Here is an 18762-nt window from a genome sequence, read left to right on the forward strand (position 1 = left end):
GTTTTCAGATCTTGCTCTGCAGTGGGGAGAATCATAAAAGGTTATTCTGATGCTGGCCCGATTGTTATCTGCCACACCAGCTCCCCCTGAAAGAGCTCTTCTCCCTTTGGGGAATGATTCTTCGGTGTCTAAAGCCAAAGATAAATCAAGTTGGATGAAGCCAGTTCTGCACACTGCCTGTCTTGCCAGACTGAGAGCCAGCAATCAGTGTGAGGCCTCTAAGCCATCCCTTCCTCGTCTCCTCCTCAGACAGGGGTCAGTGATTTAGCATCTAACGCTCACTCTCCTTAAAGTCCCAGAAGTAAGAGTTAGTAGATTTCCTCATGAACTCACCAAGCATTAACTAGTATGCATACGGGAACTCAAAAGAGGACATTGTTATCACAGGTTTGCTGCATCTGTTTTTGCTAGGGTTTTCTCCTCTCTGGTGTTTGTTTAGCACACAATTACTGAGTATCTCCTTACTGTGGCTCCAGAGAGAACTAGCCTACCCCTCACCTCAAATAACTGCAGAACGGGATCCACCACTGACAGGCTGATAACTAGAGATGAGACTCGAGACGTCACCCCTCCCCTAGTGGTCACACTATTGTGACTTGTGCCGGAGAAACTTGTCCCTCCCTTCTGTAGATGCCTCCCTCCATCCCTCCCTTTCCTCAAAGGGAGCCGAAATTCCCGTCACATTGTGGAGAATGGATCTCATTGCTCCTGTCCCCAATTAACTTCGGTTTCTGGTCTTTCAACAGATGCATCAAACATTAGCAAATCAGGGCAACCTAATAAAAGTCTCCCCCAAACAACTGGAACTGTGAAGTAAAAACAGCTTCAGTCTCGGCTTTTGCCCAGTTCCGACTCCCCTGACTACCATTACCTGAGGAGTTTGATCCCTTTAATTAGGATTCCTTCATTCTTCTTTTCTCCCTTTATTCTCGTCACTGAAAGAGCCTCAGCAGTGACATGTTCCAAAATTGGCCCAGAAGATGCTGCCTCCCCCGAGGTAACAAAATAGCGGTTTAGAGAACAAGGGAGAGAATAAAGAATCTGAGACAATGCAAAATCCTAGTTTCATTTCTGACCCTTTCAGTACAAACTGAGGCCTTGTATCGTGTAGAACTAACTCTTGGGAACCCACTGGTCTACCGTTTGCCTTGCTGTTTGGGCCATCTTGGGAACGTGAAAATATAGGACCAGCTGGTCCAAGGTGGGACGGTTTGCCATTTTCAATTGTTAACTGACTCACTGACGACATTTGCAACTTGAGACCTCCAAAAGATTTCTGCTTTAAAGCTTATGAGAGGACTGAGAGCAAGCTTTTTTGGTACACGAGATGTATTACGTTTCTCAGCTCCAACAAGGTACAGTGGTTTGGCTTTGCATGTAGATTCAGGTGATAACCACATCGCTTAAGATTAGGCGGGTGGCCTGTCTGCCTCTGCCTTCTGTGCCGATGGCTTAAGAGTTCTGGATTCTGTTCTTGGTGCTTAGGGCAAGAGTAGAAAAGGAAGAACATGGCACTTTTCTTGGACTACACATGGAGTTCAATGTCTAACTCCCTGTGCGAAGTGGGGTTTTTTTTTTTGCGGTACGCGGGCCTCTCCCTGCTGTGGCCTCTCCCATTGCGGAGCACAGGCTCCGGACGCACAGGCTCAGTGGCCATGGCTCACAGGCCCAGCCGCTCCGCGGCATGTGGGATCTTCCCGGACCGGGGCACGAACCCGTGTCCCCTGCATCGGCAGGCGGACTCTCAACCACTGCGCCACCAGGGAAGCCCCGATGTGGGGTTTTTTTAATTTTGTTTTTCACTGGCGGGAAGGATGGCAGGGGAAAGTATAGAAGTGGAACTCATTGAATGCGAGGGTAGAAATCTCTGCTGAGAGTCTGTGTGAGGTATAAGTTGGCCAGCCGCAGCAGCAGGAACTCAGGCAGAGGTATTGGAGTGCAGTCAGTGTGACGGGAAGCTTATTTTGGTGTTCTTTCTGTGCCTCGCCTTGTCCTTGACGTTTACTCCAGGGGACTGTGTTTATGTAGAAAGAAGGGAGAGGTGTCCGTGATTTCCTGTCTGGGAAATGTACAGCATTTCATAGCATGCTTACCCAGGGTCTTAGAGACCGGGGATGAAGATGCTCCGTGACATGAGAGTCTAGTCCTCTGTCCCTTTCCCAGCTGTCTGTCCCCCAGCTCTACTTAGCTCCACTTTATCCGCTAGCCAGGTATGTGCCATGTGCTAGCCGATAAAGCCTGTGTTTGTTCTGAAAGCCCCACCAGAACGGCCGTTTTGTCTCCACTATGGTTTGAGCAACAAAATTTGTTAAAATTTCAGGGAGCAGTATTTAAAGCAGAGGTATTTTGACTTGAATATTACTTAAGAAGTCTCTCCCTAAATATAGGAAGTAAAACCATAGCCCCCTGGTCTGGGCTGCTTTCACAGAAGCAGAGGGATGGGCTTTGTGGCCACCTTTCAGCTTTAGGATCGAATAATTGCCTTTTCATTTCCGTTGGGAAACTTACCGATGACCCCGTAGTCATCCCTACACTAAGGTTTTCCAGATTTTCTTTCCCCTAATAATTGCACCCCCTGTTTTTAGGCTAAGCATTTTCCCTCCTTTTTGTGTTTACACCTTTCAAATACTTGCAGATTGTTATCGTGTCACCCTCTTAGTCACCGCTCAGCCGAGCTGTACAGATTTAAGCACCTTTAACTGGCCTTTTCAGGCAGGTCTGCCCACCCCTGAGTCATCTCTCTGAGTGCGCTCCGAGCATGGCCGCCTGGAGCCGAACATGGGGTCACGGGTGGGAATTGTTTTCCTCCTTTGTCGAGTTGGAAACTGAACATAGCTGCGGTGCAGCAGCCTCGGGTCTCGCTCACACTGCTGGTCGGTGCTGCCCATGTCCCCTGTGTATTTGAGTTGCGTTTCCCAAATGTGCTGATTCAAAGACCCGTGGGGCAAAGGGTGTAGCTGTGCTTTCTTTTTCGTCCTTGAAGTGTTGTGTCACCATGCGGAAGTGGGATGTGTGTAATTAGGAATTCTGTCAGCCCCCTCTCCTGGTATTTGCATAAGGTCTATGACCCTGACTGTTCATGAGCCATTTCCTTCTCTGTGTATGGACTTCTGTCCCAGAAGTATTTTTCACGGATGTTCATTCAACATTGATTGAGGATCTATAGTGCCACTGTGTGCTAGGCAGTGTGTCAGATGCTAGAAAGATCTGAATAAGATACAGTACCCACCCTAAGAAGCAATTTAGTTTTAGTTTAATTTGGGTTGGACATGCCAGATTCTCACATAGGCTTGCTCATGGTAGCAATGAGAAGAGAGAGCAGATTTATGGGAACATCCATGAAATTCTTAAACAGCATCCAAGGTGAGGTCAGATCTCCCAGATCCCGGAACATAGAGGGCGGTCGTGGGTCTGGTGGTTCCAGGACCTCGCTGCAGGTCTCTGGTGTTAGTGCTCCAGTGCTGATGCAGCGCGCTCCCCTCCTTCCTCCTCTTCCTCACGGGCTGATGTTCTGCATGCTGCCCAGTTCAAATTCCAGAAAGAATCTCTCTCACCTGTCACCTTTCATTTCTCTTTAGACAGAGCTTTTTTTTCCCCCTCTGCCAGCCTGCTATAAATTGACTATCCTTGAATCAAGTGCAGTAGCAACTCTCCCCTCCCTCCCTCCCTCCCTCCCTCATTTCTCACCTTCTGCTCTGACCTCCATCCCCAACTTCTGGTCGGGGGAGAGGACAGAAGCCAGGGTCATGTGCTGGAAGACAGCTGCCTGAGGCTGACACTTAGCAAGGGACATGGCAGTGGCGAGCCCATGATTGACTTGTCTGGTGCATCCTCCCAATGCATCCACCTGCCATAATCCAGTTATGTGTTATTTCTTAACATTCTTCACCCTACAGACTGAATGGTAAATTCCATCACCAATAGCATACTTCGTACGATGGCAGGGGAAAATAATATTGTCATGCTGCTAATTAAGCTTCACTAGGACAAAAAACCAGTCTTTTTCATCATTGAGTTTTCACCTCCCAACCCAGTGCCTAGCCCAGAGTAGGCACTGATGCGTATTTGTGAAACGGGGGGAGGGAAGGTCTGCCGAGGGAACTCGCCAAGTATCTGAAGTAGGCAGAGGGCGAAGGTGAGGTCTGCGTGCGTCCTCTGCCCTTGCCTCCATAATGTCCGATGTAGTAACGAGCACACAGTGGACACGCAATAATCACCCTCAACCTATCCTTCCAGTTGGTTACTGTTTCCACTAGAGTTCTGTTTCCTGCTGTGAATGCCTGGTCTCTTGTTTGCTGGGCTAAGTGCCACTGGGAAGCTGTCCCTTCTAGCGGAGGCAGATTTGCCATACTTGCCATACTTCCCTTTCACTCCCAGTAAAAAAAAAAAAAAAAGCCACCACGCTTTGAGCCCAGCTTGATTATCATAAAGCTCAGCATACAGTGTAAAATATTCAGAACGATGCGCGACTCTCTCACATGGCCATCAATAGAATCTTATACAGCCATTATCGGATCATTAACAAGAATTTGTACTTCTCGTTCCACAGCTGACTGACCGAAGTGTTTGTGTTAATTGACCTAGTTAGTCAATGTCTCTAAATGTATAATTTCTTTTTAATAGAATGCTCTTATAGCCCAGCATTTTACGTTTGAAAGGAGGCACCCTATACTCAGGGAGTCAAGCCTTGGATGGGAAATCTCAAAAGGGCATAACCCAGATTGTAGGATTTTCTGGCCAGGGGAGAATTTGGAGTTTCTTCATTTTACAGACAGAGACCTTGGGGCTTGGAGAGGTTTTATACTTTGTCAGTGGCAGAGTAGAAACCAGAAATGATGTGCTGATAGCTAGTGATGAATTTTCTCTTTCTAAACTGTACAAGATGAGGCAAATCCTCCTTCTGTTTTGTTTTTAAGTAGTCTTGGTCAGCCATCATATCCCAGAAAGCATAGAAAAGGTGTGAGGAATGATGGGTTTTCCCTACAGGCAGGTCTGTCTGTCAGGCTTTAAAGAGGTCAGGGAGCCTCCGGAGCAGGGGCAGGTGTGTCTGGCCTACCTCTCCGGCATCTGCCCTTGGCGGAAGTCAGCTGCACCTGCCCCGGGGGGGTCTCCCTCTCCATTCTGCCCCCCACCCCGACCCCATGGTAGGGAAGGAAATGTTCAAGAATGTTGGGGAACTTTTTTTGTTTTTTAAACAAAATGTTTGTGGTATATGAATGGCTTGCCCGTGTCAGGGGTGAGCTTGGCGGTTGACCTGCACCTGTGGTGTTGGGAGCGTAGCAGACTCAATGTGCCCTCGTCAGGGCCTCATCGGGAAAGACAGCGGTTGGTGGCGACGTGCATGATTCAGAACCGCGGGCTCTTCCTGGCCTGGCTGTGGAGGGCTCCTGGAACCCGGTGACACCTCGCTTCCTCCTCACCGTCTCGGGCGCTCACCTTTGCCGCCGGTGAGCCTGCCCAGCTCTGCCTCTGCAGTTGCTTTCAGAGACCCCAGCTTTCTTTCCCGTGCTGTGCTTTCTTTAACCTTTTCTAAGTCTGTTGTATCGGTAACAAAGCGGCACAGCCAGCCCAGCACTGCAGTGGCCTTTGAGTCAAGGTGCAGCGTGAACGGTGTTTCCTTACTGGCCAGGCTTTTGGAAAGGGAGGGCTCGGCGGGCCTCTTCTTGCTGATGGTGCATGGCCTTCCCCTGCTTTCAGCAGCCGTGTCTGTCTTTCCAGCTTTACGATGTTACCTTGTTTGACTTGCTCCCTGTTAGTGGACAGCATATTTCTCGCCCTGTCCCTTGATCCCTTGGGACACAAAAGCCAAGTCCCGAAGCTGGTGAGTAAGCACTCGGTGTAGACTTTGACCTCTTCAGGAGGGCCGTCAGGGCCACCCGACGTTCTGTCTTCACACCCCAGTCTTCTCCCGGGGTTCACCAAGCCGTGGGCCTTGCCCCACCAGAGGTCTTCAGTTAATTCAGTGTCATAACCGTATTTTTTTCATTAATGAAACAGAGAAGACAGCGTGTCACATGTAGTCACGATTGACCACTGCTCTGTGGAAACTTTGCTGTATATGTGTACATACCCATATTTAAGTGTGGGGTCGGGTCACAATCAACGTTAAAAGTTTGAAAAACGCCCGTCTACACAGTCCGTCTACAGAAGTAGCTTGGCTCATAGGTTTCTAACACTCAGATATCCAATATTATAAAAACCCTTCCCCCTATCCTGGCCCCAGCTGCGAGCCCTGGTCTGCTAATAGATGCCATCTCGCCCACACACTCCCTGTTTTGGGATCCCGTCTAGGGCCGGAACCTAGGGGTTCCCTGACCTCTGTGCTCCGGTCCTACAGTGCCTGCACCTCTGCTACGGTGATGACCCGGTACCGAGAGCCCGTCTGCCGTTACATGTAAACCCCAGCTGTGTCTCCACTCACCTGCCCGACAAGAAATCGAGTCCCCAGGCCCTGCACTCCTACCTTGTCTAACACCCTCTGGGGACAGCAGCACTCAACTCCGAAACTGGGTTTTTGCTCCATAGCTTTAGCACCTGCCAATCTAGGGTTCAGATTGGCCACTCAGTGGCTTGGTGATTTGGGTCCTTATGCCAGTTCATAGATAGGCAGGGATGCTCAGTAAATACTCATTTTTCCCGCTCTTTGTTCTCCTAGCGCTTATACCGGGGTTTAGCTGGGTTTCACTGTTTGATACCTGCTCCCACTGGATCTATTTTTAAGATACAACCTTTCTCTATCCTAGTAAGTAGTGTCGACTAAGCCATCCCTGACCCTGAGCTGAGATGTGACATTGAGACAGGTTTTGACTGGGAAGGGGTTACTTCAGAGGAGACAGGTCCAAGAGAGGGAAGAGGCAGCCCAGCAGAAAGGGAAGTAAACGATAAAAGCAGAGATGGTATTCTTGTTCTCAAGCAAATTTTCTGTTCGCTTTCCTTTCTCTTACCTACCTGCCTGACAGGAATTGATGTGCTTGGATGTGTTTACTTTTTCCACTTAAAGGGCAGGGGAACATCCTGGTTAAGCTTTCTCCTCTCGAAGAGCTGCAGCCCAGCTCCTGGCAAATAGAGGGACAGTGGAACGTAGGCCCTCCTTCGCCTCTGGGTCCACATGCAGTGGTTGGTGTTTGGTCACCACGGGCCCATGTGTTTCTCTCCAGGAACGTGATCTGAATCCATTCCAGCGTGACGTGTTCAACTCCCTGGGCTCACGGGGCCATCTTGCTTCTCAGTTTAATCAGTTGGTGGTCTCCCAGGATTCAGAGAGGGCTGCTGGGGTCTCTTGCTCTCTTGAGACTTCCGAATACCAAGACAGCTACAGGAATAGAGTGGGGACATCTCCTCAGCTAGGGAGACTCTTTGGGTCCTTTAAGTGACACAGCAGTCCCACCAACAGCACCCCAGTTCTGCCCCATCCAAGAGTCACACACAAGCTGAACACTTGTTGTCGCGTTACTCTTGTTTCCTCAACAGTGCTTTACCTATGGTTATGTGACCAGAAGTTTCAGTAGAATTGTTTATTTTTCTTTCTGACAATTATAATTTTTGCTTAGTTCACAGATACAGAATGAAAAATGTTTTTGGCTATTAATGTTGTAAGAATCATGACTGTCTTTCATTTTACTTGTTCCCCCATCTCTCCTTTCAAGGTTAATCTCAGGCTTTTTGGTTCTGTGAGTTTGTTGATGTCTTTTTCAAACATCAGTTCCACTTCTCCCTCAGAGCCTGGCACTGAAGTGCCGGGAGAGAGTGAGGCAGCCCTGGTGCTCTTGCCCAGGTGACACTCGGGTAGGACTTTCACCATCCCCGTCTTCATGCGAGCGGGAGAGTGGTCCTGGCACCAGCTCCAGCTGCTCTCCTGCTGCAGTTTCTCTCCTTGTGCCGTGCTCCCCGTCCAGTGTTCTGTTTGATGTCGTGTGTTCCTTTTTTGAGGCTTGGAGAGAAAGCTCTGTTCTTGAGCTTCTGAAAGACCAGGGTATAAACTATCACCTCTCCTCTGAGCTCCATGACCTTGAATCTGTGCTGTGGCCAGAAACATGAGCAGCCACCTGGCTTCATCCGTAAGGGATGTACCTTCTATCCCGGCAGTGGTGGCCCCTCTTCTCCCAAAGGCTCCCAGCAGGTGTCTGCAGTAGCCTAGCTGCCCTGCTGCCGCGCCTCCCGGTGCCAGATCTTTTGTAACTTCACCTGAGGCTGTTTGTAAATAAGAGGTAACACCTTGCAGTCCTGCCTTATTGCCGGCAGTCACTTAGAGACACGAGCACTAAGTGCACATCCCTCCTCACCCACCCCCCCATATTTTGATTATTTTCTTTTCCTATGTCTCTAGCCTAGTTCAAGTTTTGGCTTTGTAATTACAGCTGCAGTTTGAATATTTTGGAAATATTTATAAGTCTAATCCAGACATTAAAATGTGACATAGTTCATGGCCTCTCACAGGTGACCACTGTTGGTGATAAATATTTGCAAAATGAATGATTGAATCAAAGAGAATCAAAGAGAAAGAAAAGGCAGTCTACATTGGTTAGGAGCACCTATATTGTGTAAAATACTGTCCTTGAGTGTGAAGGGTAAGATTTTGTCCTCAGGAATCTTACAGTCTAGTTTGCAGATTGAAAGATGACTGAGATTCTGAGAGTGGGTAATTGTGTCAGTGATAATAATGGTAAAATAATAAGAGCTAAAATGTATTGAACCTTTCCATGTGTCGGGCATGGTACTAAATATTTTACCTAATAATCTCCCCTAGCTCACCCAACAGCTATGTGAAGTAGGTTTTTTACAAATAGGACAACTGAGGCTTTGAAAGGGTTCAGTAACTTGGCCCAGGTCACAGATCCTAATAGTCACGTAGGGTGTGAATCCAGGTGTGTCTGCCTCCAGACACCTGATACTTCATCAGGATTCTGTTTTTTCTGTCTCTCCTTCTGAATGAAATACTGACGGTACTGTTGTCCCAAGTATAGCCAGAGGACAGAGGGGGAAGCTTATTTGAAGAGGAAAATGACACCAAGTTAACACTTTTGCATTGGATGTGAAAGTCAGAGAGTAAAGAGAAAATGGCTGGAATGGCTGTCAGGAGGCAGAATGGCTGGGGATATCAGTGTAATTTAGGTGAGAGAGCCATTTATTGAAGTGATGATGGTTAAAGCAGTGAGACTGTAGGCCCGTAAGGAGTGAGCAGTCCAAGATGAGGCTTCATGCCACATGTTGGGGTATGTGTGTTTCCTGCATACCTTATTTAGAACTCCCCGGATGGTCTTAGTAATTCCCAGATTCTGTGACTGGGATCCCCTCTTCGCTGTTGCTGCTGTGATAGTGTTAGTTTTTCCCACCTCCGGCGAACTAAACGCCTCCCCTTCTACCACTGCCTCTGCCCTACCTTGTGTCATGGCATTCTGATCAAATGCCTGTCTCGTTACAGGGGTCAGGGGACCATCCTTGCTGGACACCAGGCCTAGTGGACCCCTTTTCATCACAAATTCTTTTCTCCTGACACAGGCATCGAATGCCCCCGCGGAGCCCGAAACCTCCCAGGCTTGGTGCAGGAGGGAGAGCCGTTCAGTGAGGAAGCAACGCTTTTCACCAAGGAGCTGGTGCTGCAGCGAGAGGTAGGGCATCTTCCAGGGGCTGCTTGGATGAGGAGGGGGAGAAAGTGGGGCTCACTCGGTCTGATGGCAGAGATCAGTCTGTCCCTTTTTCCGGTGCTCGGCCTTCCCCGGCCACGATCCATTCTGTGTCTGCCCACGTCCCGTTCCTTGAGCCCTGCTTCACTGGCCAGTGGGCGTCCTGAGATGTGGGATGAACACCAGGCCGGCCCAGCCAGGATCCTAAGGCTGAGAGCTTACGGCCTTGCAGTCTCCTCCTTGGCGAATTAGCTGAGCTGCCTGCCTCCAGCTGGATCTAGAAGCTTGACTAACCCTGTCAGGGGCCAATTTTCTTTGAACGTTTATTTGTATCTTTGAGTAATTGTATTTTCTGTAGCGGGTTTTCTGACCTAATTTAATTGTATTTTTGTTTCTGCCTGTTGGGCTGGCTCTTGCAGGCAGGAGTTAGGCTGCTCAGCTGCCATGGTGCCCATCTACCTGCTAACTTTTATCAAGTCATAGTCAACAGATCCATCTGCTTTCCAGGAGTATGCCAGTTACTCATCCTGCTAGGTGGGCACAGAAAAGGAACAGTGGGGAGTGTGCTGGGCTCAGGCTTAGGATTTTAGGTCTGCCTTTTTCCTTTTTTTTTTTTTTTTTTTTAACAAACCCATAGGGTACCTCCTGCTTTCATGCAGTATCATAATACACACAGTGAAAAAGATTATGGGCGTTCTAGAGGTTATCTTGCTCATGAGTCTTTGTAGGTTTTTGGGAGCAGATGTGTGGTCTTCTTTGGGTTGCTAAGTGATACAGATACCTGTTTATAAGCTTCCGCATCTCTCCTTTTGATTTGAAACGCCAGTGAATATATTGGGGGGGGTGGTGCTTAATGCCCTTAATTGTCTCATCAGTCTCACATTCCGCTCTATTTCGTTTGTGGTCAGATGCATTTGTTTGTGAAGAAGCCATCCTTATGTCGGCATGCAAGGTGTCTTTCCCCTCCCCCCTATTTTGTGACTCCACAACATAGGTTGAATTGTTATCAGTTAAAGATAGCTTCCCACTAGAGAAGTATTTCAAGAATCCAAACACTCCTGTTGTCTGTCAGTAGCTGGTGAAATTTTTTGACATTGCACAGGAATTAGGTCGAAGGAGCAGATATTTTAGAATTCCCCTCTGTAATGTCCCCTTTGGATAATGCACTACAGAGCTGTTTCATGTTGGAATAAGCAGGTGAGTCCCTTTGTTGGTTGGTTGTGCTTGGGATGTGGGGAGGAAATCCCCTCACTGGGCTGCCTACGACATTTGTTAGTAACATCCTCGTCACTTACTCTCTAAGTCACATTTCTGTTCGTTGCTCACCATAGTCCTCTTCCTGTTGTTTCCTGTCTCCTAAAGCTTCTTTCCCTTTCTTTTTCAACTCTTGTTTCTCCAGCCACTTTTCTTCCTGATCATGTTTCTGGCCCGCTGGTGATATCCAAAAGCACAAGGGGGTCAAAGAGAATACTGACCACTGAAAGGAGTGAGTGGCCCAAAACGCTTTTACTCTCTCATGGTTATTATGACCTTACCTTTGTCTGTGTATTTGCTGATATTTGATTGTTGAAAAAGATTAAAAGTTTTCCCCATTTTCGTTGGTGCCTCTGACACGTAAGTTTGCAGATCCTTAGTCTAATCCGCAGTTGGTATTGATCTTTCCTGTTTGTAATGTCCCGATCTTTCGTAGCCATGGGTTGGGGCTTCTTGATCGAGAACCTTACTACATTTTCTTAGCTGCTTGTTTGATTACTTGGGCTGACTGTTTTGAAAGGTCTTTATCCAGAGGAAAGATGGGTATGGCCTAAAGAAAGGATAACTTGAGATTCTGACTAAAGGAACCAGTTACAGCCTACTCTCCTGGGCATTTTCCTTTATATAATATATGAAAACTCTTTTCTGAACAGTGTAGGAATGAAGAGAGGGTTTTATTTGTTATAGGTTTATTCACTTACTTCTACCTGTATAGTACCTTCATTTTTATTCCAGGGGTTGTCCTGGCGAGTGTTTCTCTTTGCCATCTTCCCCCCCAACCCCCCTAGGATCTAGAAAAGCCTGATGGATTGGTCCTCAGATGTAGAGGTCCTTCCCACCCTTAGGAGAAGGGCCGCGGGGTTTCCTGGATGGCTGAGCAGGGGTCCGCAGCCTCACACCGCACACGGCTCTCACCTTCAGGGCAGCCTCCACTCCAGGAACTCCTCTGCGGCCAAGCTGCTGTCCTGTTGGCCGAAGTTGAATGGGTTTTCTTACCTTGTGCCTGTTCCCTTGATAATCACATTTAGCTCAGGTAATCAGGTGTTGTGAAGATGTGATTGGCCTTGATCCTGCCCCACCCCTCCTTTAAATTCTTTTTTATTATCTTATTTTGGGGCCAGGATTTCTCTACCCCCTGCCTGCTTTTCCCAGTCACTGTAAATCTGCTCTCTCGTGTAGGAAAGGAGTTAGTAGCACATGGATCTCATGATTTCACAGCACCTCCTGGGCCCCATGTGTGATCCCACAGAGATATGGCCGTTAAGTTGGACTCCAGAACCCATAAACTGAGTTGAGAAGGATGTGAAGTAGGGGAGAGACTGTGTAATGACCTGCGCCCCTAGGTCAGCCCCTGCCGGGGAGCAGACAGAAAGCTGGGGTGTGGGGTGCCTGGCCCTGAAAAGCGACTCCTTGTTTATGAGGTGGGTTGTCTTAGCTTTGGGCAGACACAGCAGGAATTGCTGCCTGTCTGCTTCTCAGTTTGGGGTGGAGACAGACTTGTAGTCTTTCCATCCCATATCCTCATGTGGAGCCTGTACCATCAAACACGAGACTCCTCTCATTTCAGCTGGCCCCCATTATCTTGAGACCTGAGAGCCCTGCTTTCCTGAAATGTGTTTTTACGATGACACTAGTCAGGACGGAGCGCCTAACATTTCTGGCCATCACTCAGCTCATTTTCCTGAGTGTCTCCCCTGCCACCTTTCATCACCTTTCTTCTTTTTCTCCATTTTTCTCCATGGTCGTTCTCCTCAGCCATTGGTTCCTCTTGGCTTTTGTTCCTTTCCCTGAGTCGGGAGTCTGGGAGGACTGTTCCAGGTCAGTGGTCTGGGTGTTCCGGTGGTGCTGCCAGCTTCAGATCATGAACAGTAAGCTAGACACCATGTCATTACCTGATTCTCTTTGTGACCTTGAAGGCCAAAGCAGCCAAGAAACTCTGAAAGGCCTTCAACAGTTCTTCTCAGCCTCACTCAGCTGGTGTATAGCAGGGATGGGCAGACCCGTCCCACTGCCAGTTTTGTAAATAAAGCTTTACTGAAACACAGCCACACTAACCTTTTTATGTACTGTCTATGGCTCCTTTCATGTTATAACAGCAGAGTTGAGCAGTTACAACAGGATATATGGTCTGCAATGGCTAAAAATATTTACTATCTTTTTATCAAAAATGTTTGCTGACCGTGCTGTACAGGTTTTGCCAAGTTGGGTTTAAATGGCTTGGTACAGCCCTGAAAATGAGTTTGTTCTCATGTCCCCGGCCTTTGAGGCCGGGCTACTTCTGGACCACACAACATGAGATCATTGTGTCCCATTGGACGGCATGTGCTTGGTGACACCCCCTTTGCCAGGCACCCGCCCCCCCCCCCCCCAATACAGCTGCCTCTTTCAGGCAATTCCCTGCCACACTGCCAAGGACAGGAAGATCTGGTGTAATTTCCCAGATGGGGAATTGTGCCCGTTGCTAGCGTCTTCCCAGAAGTAGTGGTGAGAGAGAGCATTAGATAACTGGCTTAGAAGTGCAGACTCCGAGGTTTTCACACTCCAGTTATCATGTGGTCCTCGGTAAGTGATTCTTTTCTGCCTTGGCATTCCTATCTAAAACATTGATCCAGCAATCCCAAGCCATCCCCTTCCTTTTGAGGCCCTTCCTGTGAATGAAACAGTCATTTGGGATCTCTCCACACCTTCGTTTCGGAAGGCCACCTAGCCAGCCCTCGCTCACTGACCCGCTGCTGCCTCTGCAGCTCCGCCGGGAAAACCTGCGCTTTTAGAGAGGGGGGTGTAAAGTATTATTAAAGGAGATCAGCGCCGCAGTTGAACCCTCTTCACAGTTCCAGGCTGTAGGAGGTGCAGCTCCCGGGGAGGGGCTGGGGGCTCATTTCCAAGGCCTTTCTCCGTGACCCCTTTGTCCTGAGATCTCCGAAACTGCCCTTTGCTGCTGCCTGGAAAATGACGTCCTCGTGCTGGACAGTGAGCCGAAAGCTCTGGCTGCTGCCCTGACCTATTTCCCTTCTTCCTGCTGGCATCAAAAGGGAGGATGTCCCCCTGGGGAGCTCATTCTGCAGGCTGCAGTGGCCAGGGCTCGGTCCTGGATGCCCTCCCTCCCACTACCCGTGCTCTTTTAGAAACAAAAATGCATGAAAGCATTACAGGCAACTGTTGCCGTTTCAAGAGCAAGTATTTATGTTTCAGAGAAATATGGACTTAGCAGTGAATATTGGTATACATTTATGCAGGGGTTTGTGTGGGAAAGAATGCTTAAATAAAAGGAAAGTGGTTCCTTCTCCTTTGTTTCAGCACCAAGTGTGCTGCATCTTGTCTGGAAAAGATAAACCGGTCTAAGCAGTTCACCACTGAGGTAAATAGTGTTTTCCCCACACCCTGTCTTTGCCCAAAGCACTGTGGTATGTGCCCTCTCACCCTTCCTGCTCCTGTCTGTCTATGCGGGCCCCTTCCCTGTCCAGGAGGCGCGTGGGAGGTGGAACAGTAGCCACATTACTTCTCCGGATCAAGGCGATGAGGATGGTTCCAGCCATGGGGAAATCCACCAGGGTGGAGGACACCCACTGCTCTCCGACTCTTGTCAGTGCCGTGCCCCTTGGTAGCCCTTGCTGAGCCGGGAATAATAACCTACTGGAAAAGCAAGCCAGCCGTCCAGCAATGTTGCACTTACTTGTACAAAGACACCCTATTCTAGATTGTCTCTACCACTTCCCAGGAAAGAGGGAAGGCAGTAAGGCCAGCTTTCTAAACAGCTCTTTTATCCCAGGAGGCGTTAAAGGCTATTTGGGGGCTAAGGCTTTTCTCACCTCCCCGCACATTCTTGACAGTTCATCACCCACCAGGGGTCTTTCAGTCTGTTTTTTCAATTAATTTAAGACTATTTTCTTTGACGGGGGAAGGGGGGGGCTCAGGTAAAGACTCTCTGTCTTAATAGTGATCAATCCTGTATAGCGTTTTCTAGTGCCAAAGTTCTTTCGTATATAATATATTGTTTTAATCTCACAGCAAACTTATAAGAAAAATATTACCCCAAGATTTACAGTTCTGGAAACTAAGATGCAGAGTGAACTGCCTCTATTCACAGAGCTTATTGTAGGACAAATACTAAAACCCAAATGTCTGTATTCCTAATCGAGTGCTTTTTCTCCCCCAATCTTGCCAGTTTTGCTGTTAGAAGGTGGTCATTCTTTTTAGCCATACTGTGTATTTCTCAACCCTCAAATGTCTGGAACTAATAAATTAGTAAAGGATCTCCCTGGAGGTCCAGCACTGACTGAGTGGTCAGTGCCACTGAGTCTGATTCTGGGAGCTCTCAAGACTGCAGAGGGATCTGAGGAATTTGCTGTGGCCCTGCCTCCCAAAATATCAACTCTCCTCTTGTCACAGTTCTTGTATCTTTTGACTGCCTGATTCCTGCTTCATCTGTTGCTTGGTGTTTGTGGGCCTTAATTTTTGTATGATTCCTCGCTAACCTGTCTTCCTATCGGTTTCATCATGTGTATCCATATTTCTATTTCTAACCTTTCTTAAAAGAGAAATCTTGACTTAAGTGCATTGTTTATAAATACATAACTCCCCATTGCGTCTGGGATGAAGTTTAATCTCCTTAGTTTACATATATCCTTGATAACCTCTCAACTTCATGTATCACCACTACTCATTTCACAATCTGCACCTCATCAGAACTGACTTTATTATACTCAAGATTCCCCATACATAACATTCCATTCCATCTCTCCCACCCCTTGAGCCGGCTTAAGCTCTGCACCCACTATACCAACCACCCCCCTTCTTTGCTCACTTATTCCCACCTGTCCTCCTCTCAGAAGCCCTCTCTGGATCTCTCAGGCCGGGTGAGATGGCCTTCTGTCAGTCCCCCAAGCTCCTTGTCCGTACAGACATCTGTCACGGACTGGCCAGCGATGCTGAAGGGATCTGTCTGTATTGGTCGCCCCACTAGATTGTTAGCTCCTCAAGGTCAAGAAGCATGCTTTGGTCTTTGTTCTTCGTATCTGACCTCGTATGTAAGAGATACTCAATAAATGTTCATTAAATCGACTAATTGATTCCCTGTGACCTAATTCTGGAGATGGGGAAGAAGGCCTGTTCTTGTCTGTTACAGTTCTTCAGGAAAGCTCTCTAAGCTTAGCATTTGTGGGGCGGAGAGGGAGTCTCTGGAGTATAGAGGTTGGACACACAGCTGCTAATTTAGGAACTTCTCATTGAAAAATTCCATTACTCAGACCTGACTGTGTGCTTCCTATGGGACCCTGACCTCCCTGGGTCTCCTCATCTTACAGATGGGGTAATGAGATAATGGTATTTGAATGTTTTGTTTTTTTTAATTCCAGTGCTCACAAAGAAAGTGTTAGTGTCCCTTCCCCACTCTCCTACTATAGGCTACTTGTCTCTTTCCCTCCCTGGTTGTTTTCCATCCTCTGCTTTTGTTGATCTAACTATTAAATGAGGTGAAGTGTTTATTGTGAAGTTCAAATTCCTGTTCACTGATAGGTTGTAAGCACCACATGAATACCAGGCTGTTATCTGCTCACTTACAGCCCCTTCATTTCTGGGCTCCTGGCCCTTGCCAGGTATCTCTAAAAGCTCTAGAAGGAGGGCCTTCAATTCCCATTCTAGTCCCATTCAGCAAAAGTGGCATCAGAGTGAGAATAGGTGAGGCTAAAATGAAGACTGTCACACCGTCCTTTCTTCCCCCTTCCCCTGGCTGCTGGTCTCCCTTATCGGCTTTTAAACTCCTTGGGAGCCGTCACCGGTCTCTTCCCAAGCAAGCTCAGCGGCGCACGCTGATGGGTGCCAGCAGTGTGCCGGCTCCAGTGGGATTCCTCTCTGCAAAGCTGCTGGCTCAGCTGGCTGTCGTCTGCTCCCTATTCTTCAGCTTGGAACTTTCATAGCTAGTCAAGCATAGAATTGCATCCATTCTTCTGAAATAGCTGCTGGGCCTAATCCTTCATTGGCTTGGCCAAGATCCTGTTACCTGTAATTATGTCATGCAGCCTGACTGGTATAGGTTTGATAGGCCTCACTGCCCTCCAGAGGCTAGAGTTCGCATCCCGGGCTGGCTGTTGGGATTGCAGGCAGAATAAGGTTTAGGCCCACAAGAGATTTAGCCTGCTTAGGATATATAGGAAGGTCTCAAGGAAGTAATTCTGTCTCAGGGAAGAAAATCCTTTTCAGCAGAGGGATTCTTCCTTTCCCTGGACAATGGGTCCCTACTGTTGTATGTAAACTCTTCCTTGACAGACTTCTGTATTTTTTCTTCCAGTTCAGTTTGGTTTTTCTTAATATTCCTTCCAGCACAAGGAAATCAGAGGTATAGTCTTTAGACCTGCCGCATTCTGTGTCCTCCACAAGTAGAAGCCTTGGCAATGCTAAGGCAGTCCCTGGCGCTGGTTTTTCCTTTCCATCTTTAGTTCTAACCCACATCAGTCCCAGAGTAAAGCTGTAAAAGGCTCAAACATGACTTCCCCTTGCATCTTTCTGCTATAATAGTCCATAGTACTTACTTTGAACTTCATCTAAATTGAGGCCTGGAAGCGAGTATAGTGGGCAGTGATTGCCGCTGGAGAATGCATTTACTGGTTTGCTAACAGATTATCACTACAAACGTAAGGTCGTAAAAATCCTTCAAACAGAGCCTTGCTAAGCAGAACCCCTGCCACCTATGGTATTCGATACTATCTGCCTGTCTGACATAAAACGACATTCTTTACGAGTCATCCCTGTGGAAGACGGCTATTGCCAGGCACATTCAGCAGACCTCCTGGTCTACCTTCTGTAGAACTATGGAGAGCCTCTGACCCAGAACAAATGGAGAATTGCCGTCAGGAGGTAAGACACTGGTGGACTCCTCAGAGGTAAATGTGCCTGCCGAGTGAGCTGGGTACCATTTATTTTAATTTAGATATCTCTTACCTCTTCAGTCACCCTGGATGCTCACTGCTTCTTAAGCTTTGGTTAGGGTTCTCTTTTAAAAAAAAAAGGCAGGGGGAGCTAACATTCTTAATATAATGACAGAGGGCTGAAGAAAAGGGACTCAGAATTTGTGTTTTTCAGATGAAATCCCTTATTAAGTCTGTCCACTTCTTTCTGGAAGCCTAATCTGGAAATTAGTTCTGTTTCATTAATACCTTCTGACTAGCAGATCATATTTACTTTTCACACGCAAGACGGCCTCATATAGACTGCCCACTCTGTTTCCAGAAGAGCTTCACCTCAGACCCCAACGCATTGGCCCACGCCCATGTAGACTTGAGTGTGAGCTTTCATGCTGGCACGTTCAGGGGTCTTCAGGCCCCATGCCTCCCTGTTCTGTTTGTCCTAACTATTCCCAGACACGCCCACTGCCTGAATGTTAATGATTTCCCCTTGGAATTACATAATTCAACTGATATCATTTTAGAACACGGCTCTTAATAAACAATAGCAGGGCTGACTGAGCTGCCCGCAAAGAAAAGCGGACTGTAGATTGCATTTGCTCTCCAGGTAATACTAACATTCTGGTTTTTCACGTGTGACTCCCCCAGGGACACAAGCCTGACTGCTCTGGTGGATGAGCCAACCTTAACCCTGCCCTCTTCTTGCCATTAGCATGCCCACTGCCTGTGTCTGTTGCCGGACTGGACGAGATCCTCTGGGTTCCAAACCTGGCTTTATAGATGAACTTCCCACTTGCCGCTCTACCCATGACAGTTTCTGGTCAGCTGAACTTAAATGGATTTTGAAAATGAAAGTGACCAGTGGTCTGTTATGAAAAGCAGTGGTGTATGAAATAAGATTATGAGCAAGCTTGAGAATTAACAGCAGAGATCCCCTAACCTGGTCTGAACAGCATGTCTGCCCATTTAAGGACATCTTTCCCTTC

The 18762-nt window shown here is 47.8% G+C and overlaps 1 protein-coding gene across 1 annotated transcript in view; it reads left to right on the top strand.

Moving 5' to 3' along the window:
• The window catches only part of SND1 (staphylococcal nuclease and tudor domain containing 1), a 419761-nt gene that overhangs the window by 314228 nt on the left and 86771 nt on the right, over window positions 1–18762 (top strand). Inside the window, exon 16 of the mRNA XM_082847033.1 lies at window positions 9499–9608. Coding sequence (XP_082703159.1) covers window positions 9499–9608 — 110 coding nt within the window. The remainder of the gene's footprint in view (window positions 1–9498; window positions 9609–18762) is intronic.

The sequence above is a fragment of the Leucopleurus acutus genome, assembly GCF_964270905.1.
Source record: "Leucopleurus acutus genome assembly, chromosome: 9".
Classification (NCBI taxonomy): domain Eukaryota; kingdom Metazoa; phylum Chordata; class Mammalia; order Artiodactyla; family Delphinidae; genus Leucopleurus; species Leucopleurus acutus.